The sequence below is a fragment of the Schistocerca nitens genome, chromosome 8, assembly GCF_023898315.1.
Source record: "Schistocerca nitens isolate TAMUIC-IGC-003100 chromosome 8, iqSchNite1.1, whole genome shotgun sequence".
Taxonomy (NCBI): Eukaryota; Metazoa; Arthropoda; class Insecta; order Orthoptera; family Acrididae; genus Schistocerca; species Schistocerca nitens.
Window position 1 is genome coordinate 573,064,817 of NC_064621.1, and position 14,567 is coordinate 573,079,383.

The following is a 14,567-nucleotide window of genomic DNA, read 5'->3' on the forward strand; positions in this document are numbered from 1 at the left end:
TGCAGAAGTTTATTTCTTTTTGTTACAAGATCTTGCTGTATCCATCTGTTTATTTCAACAGAAATGTTGATTTGGGGTTGTTCCATCTTTCATGCAGAGAACATGCCCCACAAGCTTCAGCCTTCTTTCAGCAATGACTTTGTGCAGGCTGGATAGACCACTTCTCAGCACGTCTTCATTTGAAATGTGGCGATGATAACTGACCTTCAGAACTTTCCTGAAGAATTGTTGGTATAAAACGTTGAGCTTGTGTATCAATTTTACTGATATTTTCCACATCTAACATGCATATATGGCCATCGGAAGGATGATAATAGTACGACCAAAGCTTTGTGGACACACCCTTTGAATATATGTTGGAAGATTGTAGAAGCTCTCCCATTCTGCTGCTGTTGTCCACATCTATGTCCCCATTATTACAGATAAGGTTGTTGGGGTCAACAGAAGCGTCCGATCCCACGTGTCGGTTTTGACCCGTGACGTAAGGGTGTTGTGGTGTGTGACGTCATGACGGCACGGAGTTTGGTTTGTGAGTGTGGCGTGTTTGTAGATGTCGTCGTGTTATGGTTTGTTGTGCCCTCTGGTGGTATGTTCAGGGTTTTCGTTTGTTTGGTGTTTTGGGCTCAGTTTGCTGTTGCTCAGTGTCGAGTATTGTTCGAGTGTGTTTGAAGTGGAATTCGTTTCAGTGGTTAACGATTTTGTGGTTTTGTGTGAAGGTTAATTTAGTTGTGATCACTGTATGTCATGTGGTATTTTTATTAAATTTAATCGGTTGTTGTTTTTTGATCAGGAATGGATATGACAGATAAGATTAATAGTTCCCGTTTGAGGGCTATGATGGGGAACACCCCTTTAGAGCTCATTAAGTTTCTGCAGCTTTTTGGCTTAATTGCCAAGGTGGTCAAATGCAGTGTTTGCTGTGAAGAAATGAAGTTGGCTAAAGTTCCGGCCTCTCAGACCAGGGTCGGTTATATGTGGCGCTGTCGGAAAGACGACATTTGGCGTTCCATACGGCTCGGTACCTGGTTCGAGAAGTCTAGGTTGGGCATGCGCGAGATTCTACTGGTTACTTATTACTTTTGTTATGGATCCCCACACAGTTTTTGCATGCATGAGACTGGTGTGAGTGAGAGGAGTGTGCTTGATTGGTATTCTTTTTGTTGTGAAGTGTGTTCAGGGTTTATTAAGTACAGTAGTAAGCTGGAGGGGCATGGGGTTGTTGTGGAGGTGGACGAGTCACAGTTTAGGAAAAGGAAGTATGGGAGGGGTAAGTCTGTGGCTGGTCTCTGGATGTGGGGGGCTGTTGTTCCGGGGGGGGTGTTCCGAATGTGTTTTTAGGGTTGTGGAAGGGAGGTCTAAGGCCAAATTAGTGGGGTTAATTGAGGAATATATAGAGCCGGGGTTCACAGTAGTTTCTGATGCTTTTTCTTCATATAGGGGGTTGGGTGAGAGGGGATTTCATCATTTAGTAGTGAATCATAGCTTAGAGTTCAAGAATTATGAGACGGGGGCTTGTACCAATACAATAGAGGGGATGTGGGGGGTGGTTAAGTCAGTTCTTGGGAGGGGGAAAAGGCACTCTTCTAACCTTCAGTCTCATTTAGATGAGTACTGTTGGCGGAAGAGTATCCCTGAGGGCTATTGTGTTGTTCCGGTTTTCTTAAGGGCTGTGAATAAAATGTATAGGCCGAAAGTAGTTGGTTAGGGTGGTCTGAGTAGGTAGGTAGGTAGGTAGGTAGGTAGGTAGGTAGGTGGGTAGGTAGGTGGGTGGGTGGGTGGGTGGGTGGGTGGGTGGGTGGGTGGGTGGGTGGGTGGGTAGCTGGCTGGCTGCAGCTCAGGGTGGGGTGGGTGGTTTATTTTGTGTTAGAGTGTTTGTGGGGGGGGGGGTGTTTGTTCGTGTTTTAGTTGTGGAGGATCTATTTTGTTGAAGTTTTTGTTGAGTTGTAGTGTGTGATTGAGATTTTTTTTATGTTGCATTTGGTTTTTGTTTGTGAGTTTTTTATTTTGGGGTGAGGGGGGAGGTTGGGTTGGTTGGGGGGGAGGGAGAGTTTGAGGTGTGGGTGGGTCGGGTTTTTCTTTTGGTTGAGTATTTTTTCATTGGTGTGTGTGTGTGTGTGTGTGTGTGTGTGTGTGTGTGTGTGACAGAGAGAGAGAGAGAGAGAGAGAGAGAGAGAGAGAGAGAGAGAGAGAGATTGTGGTGGCCAATCTAGTTTGTGGCGCCAGAACTTTTTTGTGGTAAGTTTTTATTGTTTTGTTTTCGGTGTATGTGTCGTGTGTTGGGGTCAAGGGAAGTGTTTCATTGAAATGTGTGGCTGTGAAGGTTGGTATTGGGAGATGTTTTTGAGTTACATAGGTAAAGAGACCTTCCCATGAACCATGGACCTTGCCATTGGTGGGGAGGCTTCCGTGCCTCAGCGATACAGATGGCCATACCATAGGTGCAACCACAACGGAGGGGTATCTGTTGAGAGGCCAGGCAAACGTGTAGTTCCTGAAGAGGGGCAGCAGCCTTTTCAGTAGTTGCAGGGGCAACAGTCTGGATGATTGACTGACCTGGCATTGCAACATTAACCAAAACGGCCTTGCTGAGCTGGTGCTGCGAACGGCTGAAGGTAAGGGGAAACTACGGCCGTAATTTTTCCCGAGGGCATGCAGCTTTACTGTATGGATAAATGATGATGGCGTCCTCCTGGGTAAAATATTCCGCAGGTAAAATAGTCCCCGATTCGGATCTCCGGGTGGGGACTACTCAGGAGGACATCGTTATCAGGAAAAAGAAAACTGGCGTTCTACGGATAGGAGCGTGGAATGTCAGATCCCTTAAGTGGGCAGGTAGATTATAAAATTTAAAAAGGGAAATGGATAGGTTAAAGTTAGATATAGTGGGAATTGGTGAAGTTCGGTGGCAGGAGGAACAAGACTTGGTCAGGTGAATACAGGGTTATAAACACAAAATCAAATAGGGGTAGTGCAGGAGTAGGTTTAATAATGAATAAAAAAATAGGAGTGTGGGTAAGCTACTACAAACAGCACAGTGAACGCATTATTGTGGCCAAGATAGACACGAAGCCCACGCATACTGCAGTAGTACAAGTTTATATGCCAACTAGCTCTGCAGATGAAGAAGAAATTGAAGAAATGTATGATGAGATAAAAGAAATTATTCATGTAGTGAAGGGAGACGAAAGTTTAATAGTCATGGGTGACTGGAATTCGAGAGTAGGAAAAGGGAGAGAAGGAAACATAGTAGGTGAATACGGATTGGGGCTAAGAAATGAAAGAGGAAGCCGCCTGGTAGAGTTTTGCACAGAGCATAACTTAATCATAGCTAACACTCCTGGAGATACTATAAGGTATCAGATAGATTATATAATGGTAAGACAGAGATTTAGGAACCAGGTTATAAATTGTAAGGCATTTCCAGGGGCAGATGTGGACTCTGACCACAATCTATTGGTAATGAACTGTAGATTAAAATTGAAGAAACTGCAAAAAGGTGGGAATTTAAGGAGATGGGACCTGGATAAACTGAAAGAACCAGAGGTTGTCCAGAGTTTCAGGGAGAGCATAAGGGAATAATTGACAGGAATGGGGGAAAGAAATACAGTAGAAGAAGAATGGGTACCTCTGAGGGATGAAGTAGTGAAGGCAGCAGAGGATCAAGTAGGTAAAAAGACGAGGTCTAGTAGAACTCCTTGGGTAACAGAAGAAATATTGAACTTAATTGACAAAAGGAGAAAATACAAAAATGCAGTAAATGAAGCAGGCAAAAAGGAATACGAACGTCTCAAAAATGAGATTGACAGGAAGTGCAAAATGGCTAAGCAGGGATGGCTAGAGGACAAATGTAAGGATGTAGAGGCTTGTCTCACTAGGGGTAAGATATATACTGCCTACAGGAAAATTAAAGAGACCTTTGGAGAAAAGTGAACCACTTCTATGAATATCAAGAGCTCAGATGGAAATCCAGTTCTAAGCAAAGAAGGGAAAGCAGAAAGGTGGAAGGAGTATATAGAGGGTCTATACAAGGGCGATGTACTTGAGGACAATATTATGGAAATGGAAGAGGATGTAGATGAAGATGAAATGGGAGATACGATACCGCGTGAAGAGCTTGACAGAGCACTGAAAGACCTGAGTCGAAACAAGGCCCCGGGAGTAGACAACATTCTATTAGAACTACTGATGGCCTTGGGAGAGCCAGTCCTGACAAAACTCTACCATCTGGTGGGCAAGATGTACGAGACAGGCGAAATTCCCTCTGGCTTCAAGAAGAATATAATAATTCCAATCCAAAAGAAAGCAGGTGTTGACAGATGTGAAAATTACCGAACTATCAGTTTAATAAGTCACAGCTGCAAAATACTAACGCGAATTCTTTACAGACGAATGGAAAAACTGGTTGAAGCCAACCTCGGTGAAGATCAGTTTCGATTCCGTAGAAATGTTGGAACACGTGAGGCAATACTGACCTTACGACTTATCTTAGAAGAAAGATTAAGGAAAGGCAAACCTATGTTTCTATCATTTGTGACTTAGAGAAAGCTTTTGACAATGCTGATTATAATACGCTCTTTCAAATTCTAAAGGTGGCAGAGGTGAAATACAGGGAACGAAAGGCTATTTACAATTTGTACAGAAACCAGATGGCAGTGTAAGAGTCGAGGGGCACGAAAGGGAAGCAGTGGTTGGGAAGGGAGTGAGAGAGGGTTGTAGCCTCTCCCCCAATGTTATTCAATCTGTATATTGAGCAAGCATTAAAGGAAACAGAAGAAAATTCGGAGTAGATATTAAAATCCATGGAAAAGAAGAAAAACTTTGAGGTTCGCCGATGACATTGTAATTCTCTCAGAGCCAGCAAAGGACTTGGGAGAGCAGTTGAATGGAATGGACAGTGTCTTGAAAGGAGGATAATGGAATGTAGTCGAATTAAGTCGGGTGATGCTGAGAGAATTTGATTAGGAAATGAGACACTTAAAGTAGTAAAGGAGTTTTGCTATTTGGGGAGCAAAGTAACTGATGATGGTCGAAGTAGAGAGGATATAAAATGTAGACTGGCAATGGCAAGGAAAGCGTTTCTGAAGAAGAGGATTTGTAAACATCGAGTATAGATTTAGGTGTCAGGAAGTCGTTCCTGAAAGTATTTGTATGGAGTGTAGCCATGTATGTAAGTGAAACATGGACGATAAATAGTTTGGACGAGAATAGAATAGAAGCTTTCGAAATGTGGTGCTACAGAAGAATGCTGAAGATAAGGTGGGTAGATCACATAACTACTGAGGAGGTATTGAATAGAATTGAGGAGAAGAGGAGTGTGTGGCACAACTTGACAAAAAGAAGGGACCGGTTAGTAGGACATGTTCTGAGGCATCAAGGGATCACAAATTTAGCATTGGAGGGCAGCGTGGAGGGTAAAAATCATAGAGGGAGACCAAGAGATGAATACACTAAGCAGATTCACAAGGATGTGGGTTGCAGTAAGTACTGGGAGATGAAGAAGCTTGCACAGGATAGGGTAGCATGGATAGCTGCATCAAACCAGTCTCAGGACTGAAGACCACAACAACAACACGGTAAAGAGAAGTGTTCGATCCTAACTTATGGGATTGGGAGCTGCTGTTGAGCTATATATGTCGAGGGAAGTGTTCGATCCCAATTTATGGGATCGGGAGCTTGTGTAGAGCTATATAGGTCAAGGGAAGTATCTGATTCCAGATGATATTGTATTTAGTGGTATTTTGGGAGTTTTGTGATGTCGATTTTTTTCGTCGTTTTGCGTGGTTTTGTATGGGGGTGAGTGTCTAAATTTGTTTACATTTATCTAAAAACAAAGATGATGTGACTTACCGAACTAAAGTGCTGGCAGGTCGACAGACACACAAACAAACACAAACATACACACGAAATTCAAGCTTTCGCAACAAACTGTTGCTCAGTCATTGGCTGTGCAAACCAACTGTGTGCTTGAATACATTGTCAGGTGCTTATCTACGTGGGTTCAAAAGTTGTGCTACCTATAGTTCATTTTTTCCCACGTGGAATGTTTCCCTCTATCATATTTGTTTATATTTAGTTTGACCCCACCCAAAAACCCCCAATTTCTCGCATTTGTACCGTTAGTGTCATTAGGCCTCTTGTGGAACATGTGTGTGTTTGTTTTTCGATGTATTTTCGTCTTCATAATGTGTATGTAACGACTTTATATGCGCCATATTGGAATTGTCGTTTATGGTCGTTTCTGCCAGATTTGTGACGTCATGGGTCAAAGGAGACAGGTGGGTTCGGACGCTTCCGTATTTCCGGTTGTTGAGACATAGAAATTGGTCACCATCTTGTAGTCCTTTTTGTTCCAGTATAATCTGGGTAGACACATTTCCACTTTATGCACATTGTGTTTCTCTCGTCACCATTTATTTTTAGCACTACAGAACTGACCTGACACAAAATATCATTTTAATTTTCTATTTCACATGGCACACATGTTTTCAGTAATTGGGAAGAATGCTTCCCACACATTGTCCATGCTGTTTTCACATTGTATCCACACACCTATTACCCATCTCTGGTTGCAATGTTGTTGAATCAGAATCCCTCTTGAAGGTTTTAGTATTTGCAGCAGGTGTGACAACGCCGGTACTCCACACGGTCGTTACAGGTACTACAAACACCAATGATGACTTCGTAACGACTGGGTAACAGAATCCTGTGAGTGGAACAAATTACTCATGCGAATTGAACTATAGGAAGCACAACTTTTGAACCCACGTAGATAAGCAACTGACAATGTATTCAAGCACACAGTTGGTTTGCACAGCCAATGACTGAGCACATGACAACTCTTGGCACGAGGGCAAAGCTATGACTAAGACTGAACTCAGTGGCCAGAGACAGTGGTCACTAGTGTGTTAGCTGCGCTTGCATGAATGCACGTGTGTTCGCTAGATTAGATGGAGGCCTTTTGGCTGCAAGTTCACATGTGCAGCAGTCTTTTTGTCGCACGTCTGCCATTCGACATCTCTTTTATATGGTGAGTAGCAATCTATCCTTCCCATAGTATTGTCAAATTTTTGAGGAGTTTGAAAGGGACTAAATATTGAGGTCATCACCTCTCATTAATTTCTTTAATAATCTAGGCCAAAAACTTTCTGGAAGAAGGAAAGTAGAGACTGCCAATTTACTCTTTATCTTTGTGGCATCACCTGAGACAGGGAGCCAGGTGAAAAGCAGGAGGAGGAAAATAAACATCAAAAAGTAAGGAACTGCAATGAAATAGGAGAGGTAGGCGATCTGAAGCAGCCAGAGTCACAACTGCTCCACCTCCCCTCCTCCTCTCACGCACCTAGTTTGTAGCTGAATGTCAACTTCCTCATCTGATAACAGCCCTTTATTCATTGCAGAATAGTGGCAGAATGCTCGCATCACAGAATGGGGAAAAATAAGATGAGACCATGGTGTCACACTTTAAGGGGCTCCGGAAAGGCTCAAAATCATGAAAAGTTCAATTTTTACTTTTTTGCGTTTTCTGAATCTGCGGACTATTACCTTTTAATAGAATTTATTCAATTCCGAAGACTACAACTATTTTTAAATTTTTTTTGAAATGTTTTCTACATGGGCGTGACCCACTGTGGCGCTGTTAAACTGCTGTCAAATGGTGTTATTATTAACGTCCGTGTTCATCAGGTACATTTTAGTGATGTGAGATAAAGTATGTGTTGTGGCTAACCTGTGATGGTTCAATATATATCGCTGGTGTGATTGTCGATTGTTTCATGTTTATTTACTCTGTCGTTATCTCGAAAATATTCGTAATTAATTCTGTTTCTTGAGTCTCTGTTTTGTTGAAGTATAATAATGAGTAAAAGTAAAGTTATTAGAAATCCTCTGAAGGCTTTTAAGAAAAGGAGAAATGTTGGAAAGCCAAGGTATTTAGAAATATGGGAATGAAGATAGGTTCTAACATGGTACGAGCGATGCTTGCTTTAGACAAGGAACGCCTTCGGGCTGCAGACAGGGCTGTAAAGAGTCTAGAAATACAAGCAAGAGTAAACAGGAGGAGGAACAAGAGGAAGCTGGAGGAGGAGTTTGCAGAGGATGAAGATAATCCATCCTATGGACCTGGAATGCACTAAAAAGTTAATCCAATCTTTGTCGCTCGATTCCCAAAACTTTTATTTTCTCATACTAATTACATGTTTTCTAAGGATCTTCCAAACATATTTGTTTCAAACTTTCAGTAAATGTTACACAGTACCTTCTGCATAATTTAACACAGCCTTTTTCCAAAAAACTGTATATTTTTGAATATATAAATAAATAATTGCAAAAAAATGTTGTGAATTTTCATTACAATTGAAAAAAATCATCTTTAATAGCTAACTAAAATTTTGTAAAATCCCTGTGTTAAGTTGTAGCCCATATTCCAATAAATAATCTGTAAAAAGTTCAACTTCCTACCTCAAATACTTTGTGAGGAAAGATGTAATTTATAAGCGTTATTTTAACATTGCAAGTATAGGGCGTTCCGGAGCCCCTTAAATGAATACAAAAACTATCTCTAAAGTTTAGAAACCATGTCCACAGCTTGGACATCACCTACCGAGACCAGAATTGTGAAGCACCAGTGTTCATCACAGGGCAGTGAAGTTGGGGGCACTAGCATAATGTGGGGCACCAACAAGGGGCTTCACAATGGCAATAGGATGGGTCCCCTTGCCTGAGAATATGACAATGAGCCAACTAGACATAGCTATAATGTAATCAACATAGAATAGTAGATATCCTTTGAGAAGTGTGAAGGGAAGATGATCATGTGATCGTTAACCTCCAAAATGGTTTCCTTTTATGTTGCTCATTCTGGAACAGCCAGCCATAAGATGGATAATGCATTATTTTATGCCAACTGATTTGGTAATGACTACATCTACACAGTATACCTTTCCATGGATGAATGCCTCTTCAATGAAAGAGGAATCTATCAACAAAGAGCCTCCATGTCAGTGTGATTCAATAAATACCTGGTGCCTATCTATTCCCCTTACACATAAGAACAACTATCATCTTAATATTCCTGTATTGTTGGGTTCAAACAGATTAACTAGCCTAGATCTGTCAGTTTCAAAACATCATTTGCTAAGGCACTTCAAGTTCAGTGGCTTTGGGCTTCTAACCGTACTCCTTAAGACTTGACAATCAAGAGGGAGTTTATAAAATTTAGAACTTTTTTCCTTCATTCAATTCCCTGCGTGAAATGCCTTGGAGTCCTGTTGGAAAACAAGTTAAACTGGAGACAGCATATTGACAAACAAATCTAAATGGTCAGTTCTGCATGTTTTGCTAGGAGCATCTCTCATTGTGGTGGTTTGTTTCACATGTTTTCACTCCTCATTGCCTTCTGGAATTATCTTCTGGAGTGTGTACCTAAAGAAATGAACTGTTTAATAAACAGAAGTGACCAGTAAGAATAGCATGTTAAGTAGAAAACTGCTCATCTTGCAGATGCCTTTTTAAAATCCTAAATTCTTGCATTCACTTCCCAATATATTTACAATGTTGCTGACAAAAATAAATTGAAGCTGAACTGTCCCCCCCCCCCCCCCATGTAAATGTATTCTACCTGGTGCAAAAGTATTCTACTTCCCATCAGACAAAGCAAGAAATGGGTAATCACAACCAGTTCAGAAGAAAACTTAAAAACTATCTCATTAGTCATTCTTTCTACAAATTAACTGAATATCTAGACTCAAAGATTTAAAAGGTATGTTAGCTATATGGCAAGCAGCAGAGTGTTGTGAGGCTTCATGACAACTGTAACCATGGCTGAATATTTACACATGTAGGAAACCATTTTCTCTTAAAAAACAAACCAGTCTAATTGTTGTGTCTGTCTACAACTCAACACCAGCTTTATATGGTGAGTAGCAATCCATCCTTTTCATGATACTGTCATTTTTCCATCCTAGATTTTCCATTGTTGAAATATTATGTTGTCTATAAAAGCTGTTTAATAAAAAGTTTTTCAAAGTAGCAGCTTTCTTCCTTACTTGGTTCGATTTAGCTGCTACTTACAACCATACTCTGCAAACCACTGAACAGCATGGTAGGGAATGTCCCACTGCACCCATCATTTTATTAGGGCTTCTTCCCATTCCACTTACATATAGAGATGCAGAAAAAAATTCTGTTTAAATGCGTCTGTGCAGACTGTAATTACTCTAATCTTACCCTCACAATCCCTACAGGAGATGCTGTATATTTCTAGACCCATCATTTAGAGCTGGTTCTTGAAATTTTGTAGTAAGTTTTCTAGGGACAGTCTATGTATATCTTCAAGTGTCTGCCAGTTCAGTTTCTTCGGTATCTCTGTGACACACTGAGAAGTCGAACAAACCTCTGACCATTCATGCTGTCCTCTTCTGAATATGTTCAATGTCCCCCGTTAGTCCTATTTTGCATGCATCACACTCACTTGAGCAATATTCTCGCATAGGTCAGATGAGTGATTTGTAAGGAATCGCTCTTGTAGACTGACCACATCTCCCTAATATTCTATCAGCGAACCACAGTCTGCCACCAGCTTTGCCTACAGCTGAACCAAAGTGATCCATTACACATTCCTATAAAGAGTTGGCCTGCAGCCAAGTAAATGTCAAGTTGACAGATTCCAACTGAGACCGTTTGATACCATGGTTCTTTCATTTTGTGAAAGTGGACAATTTTACTTTTCTGAAGACGTCAAGCAAGTTGCTAATCTTTGCATCACTTTGAAACCTTATCAAGATATGACTGAATATTTGTATTTAATTATTTTCAGACAGTACTTCATTATAGGTAATACCATCATCTGCAAAGATTCTGGGGTTGCTATTAATATTGTCTGCAAGATCATTAATACACAAGATCAACAGCAAAGATCCCCACACACTTCCCTGGAGCTCATCTAAAATTACTTCTGCATCAAGGACTCTCCATCCAAGGTAAAGAAATCCACTACCCATTCACAAATTTCTCTCAATATTCCACACAATCATAGTTCTGATAATAAGCACAGGTGTTGTATTCAGTGAAATATTTTCTGTAAATCAAAAAATACTGCATCTACCTGACTGCCTCGATCTATGGCTTTCAGGACGTCATGTAAGGAAAGTGTGAGCTGGGTTTCACAAGTTTGATGTTTTTGGAGTTCATGCTGGTTGGCATGGAGTGTGCCATTCTGTTTGAGATATCACATTACATTTGAGCTCACAATATGTTCTAAGATTCTACAACAAAAGGATGTCAAGGCTACTGAACAGTAGTTTGGTGGATCATTCTACTACCCTGCTTGTAAACTCTTGTGATCAGTGCTTTTTTCAGCTACTGGGCACAGTTTTCCATTCAGTGGTTAAGTGTGAATGGCACTAATTTATTGTAACAGTATTGTGAAAAGGTTAGTTACAACTCACCATATGGCGGAGATGTTGAGTTACAGATAGGTACAACAAAAAGACTGTCCCAAAATGAGCTTCTGGCCAACAAGGACTTTGTCTCTGACAGCTGAAGCCAGACTACTGGCTTCAGCTGCGAGGGACTGTGGTTGTGTCCATGTGTCTTTTTTTGACAAAGGCTTTGTTGGCCAAAAGCTTGTTTTCTTTTTGTTGTGCCTATCTGTGACTTGGAACCTCTGCTGTATAGTGATTAAGAACTATCCTTTTCACAATATCGTTACATTTCAACCTGGATTTTTCCACTGTTTGCACTAATTTATTGTTAATATGTCATACACATTTTTCTATTATTTGCTTATCTTATGTTAATGTACACAATGTCTCACTCCAGCATCCACAAAGTTGGTTCTTGATGGGATCTACACAATGTAGTAAATAACTGAACGAATACTTAATTCGTTTTTGTAGCTGCATTGCCCCAAAGGATAACTGTTTAGGGTAAAAGTGGCTGAAACTATGAAAATAAGCCAGCACTCTGTCTTCAAGTGAACAGTCAGAAATTAGGTCGTTACAAAAACAGTGATCTGAGCTTTGTTATTTAATTTGTTTTGACTAATTTTGCTATCTAGCTAAATGCCAAGGAATTTCACACACAGGGTTTAACTTACTGTATGATCCTAAGGTATGTTTCTGGCACCAGCAAGTCATTTTAAGGTTCTTGAGATGTGATTCGTCTAATGCAACTAAATAAAAGACTATTTTTATTGTACTATAAGTGGTTTACGTATTATTTGTGAAGCGTCTTCTGTGGAATTTTATGTTGTTATTTGTGTGTATATGCCACCGGGAGATGTTCTTGGGCAGTTTGCATATCAAGGATATCTGAATTTCGGCATTTAATAAACTCATTTCGACTTACCAACTCGTTTTCGTTCTACATCGTGTTTTGGTCGTAAGTTTGGCAGAAATGCAAAATTAAACTGGCTAGAATCGCACGTTAATTGCGTACATAGCACTGTACAAAAACGGCAAGTGAACTGACGTTTAGCTGTGATGCATTTCAACAGACAGTTCGCATATTTTGCTCAGATTTCTAACTGGAGCAAATGGAATCCAAGGTTTTAAGTGGCACCTAACAAGTCGCTACAGTTTACACACACACACACACACACACACACACACACACACAACAATTTTTCACGCAAAATTAAAATTTTTGATAAAATAAGTGAATTTTATTGACAGTTGAAACAAATCGGATGGAACGTTTTCAAGCTGATGATAACTGAAATCAGAAACGAAGGGCTGAAGCTGTAATGTGATTAATATCATTGTCCCCCACGTCCTTGAATATGTAAAATTTTAGATCAAATATGATCACCAAAACATTACCAGTATAAAACGAATTTAGAATAACCTACCAGTGTTGTGCATACTTATAATACTCAAATAATGCAGTGAAGTTACTAAAAGCATTTTACTTTCTGTGGGGTTTTAAAATTGCAATTTTATTTTTGTCACCATGTTTCATTTGAGTATCTGTCATTCCACACGTGAACACCGCAGGTTCTCGTTTAGTATCGTTTATTTGCATTCAAATATACACCGTATGCACAAATTCTAAAGTTTTCAAGCAATCCTAATACAACTGGTTTAATTTACATATGAGACTGCAAATAATGTGTCGTGACACAGTCTTTAATATAGGGCGCTTTCCGCAATTATATTTACATTCTAGCAAATATCCGTATATTCATACTGCGGTCCAATATGAAGTTTTTGGTTCGAATGCGTTAATAGGCATACATGTCCAAAAACCCCAAATCCTTCACTTGTTCTCAAACTAAAAACCGGAGCTATTTACCCAACAATACACTTAAAAGGCGTTAGCTGATTGCCTCTTGACTGCAATTACGCATCACGAGCCTGTCTTACAAAACACGTACAACCCAACAAAATACACAATCACAAACCAACGCTATGCAATTATGTGTCAAACTTACGAAGCAGCTGTAATATCCAAATTCGCGCCGACTGAAAACATATGACTTCCGATCAGTCATTCGAAATCTACATCTTTGTTTCCGACCAGTGACCTCGATAAGGTCACTGTTTCCGACGCACAGCACCGTTTCCAACGCTATTGAACGTGCCATGCAGATGATCCGCTCAAATGTTTTGTACACTCAGGTGGCACATCAGGTATGACGTGTTACAGTTGGATCTTGTTTTGATAGGCATATTACGACTTCTCAGATTGTACAATTAACAGAAGCCACAAATAAGAACAAAGAAACCTCTACTACAACGAGATATCTTAAAGTGAATTCACCCTGGTCGTCACGTCACGTCAATGCATTTCAACTGGCGGCATTCAAACAGGCCGTCAATGGACCGTCACCTCACGCCAGGTCCCATCATATTTTCTGGGGAAGAAAGTTTTGACGGCGTTGTCGTCTGGTAACATAGAAAGTTAACCTATTTTCACCTCGCTCACTAATGAAATATCAGTGGATTTTGTGCTTTTATTTCTTCTTTAACTTTATTTTTCACTATAATTGTGGTTTGTTTTCGTGGCAAATTCCAAATGTTGTACGACGACTTGGATATTTTTCCACTGAGTGTTCTTCCAGTAGCAAGGTCAGATATCTGAAAACGAAAAATTATTAAGGTTTTGTAATAGCAGAACAGGCCTGACGCCCACAATGTACATAAAAAAGAAAATGAGTTGACTAAGTAATTTTCAGTAAATAACATTTTAAGTGAAAGAGTCAGTTCTAATAAAGGAGAAAAATACAGTTGTTAATGACAGTAATGCAAGGGAAAAACAATGACTAAGATAAACAAATCTATTCATTCTCTTATAAATGTTGTTTGATGTTTTTTATGTCCTCATTTTCGCTAGCAAATAAATGGTGATGTTTTAAAATGTTGTTTCAGTTCACAGCACTTTACCAAACAAAACTGATGAAGATACATCGTGGAGCTTGCTTTGGCCATTAATAAACTTTATTGTTGTTAGAAGAACATCTTATTTTTGGATCTATGAAACTAAAACTACATCTAATGTAGTTCCTCAATTTCACACAGACATACATTACTATGCTAGCGACTTTTTCTGAACCCTGACATTTGATGAGG

General features: G+C 40.0%; 1 protein-coding gene across 1 annotated transcript in view; it reads right to left on the reverse strand.

The window, feature by feature from the left end:
* The window catches only part of LOC126198867 (uncharacterized), a 57,578-nt gene extending 43,994 nt beyond the window's left edge, over positions 1–13,584 (reverse strand). The window contains exon 1 of the mRNA XM_049935465.1: positions 13,430–13,584. Within this exon, the coding sequence (XP_049791422.1) occupies positions 13,430–13,470 (41 nt within the window). The 5' untranslated portion in view covers positions 13,471–13,584. The remainder of the gene's footprint in view (positions 1–13,429) is intronic.
* Positions 13,585–14,567: the final 983 nt, after the last annotated feature.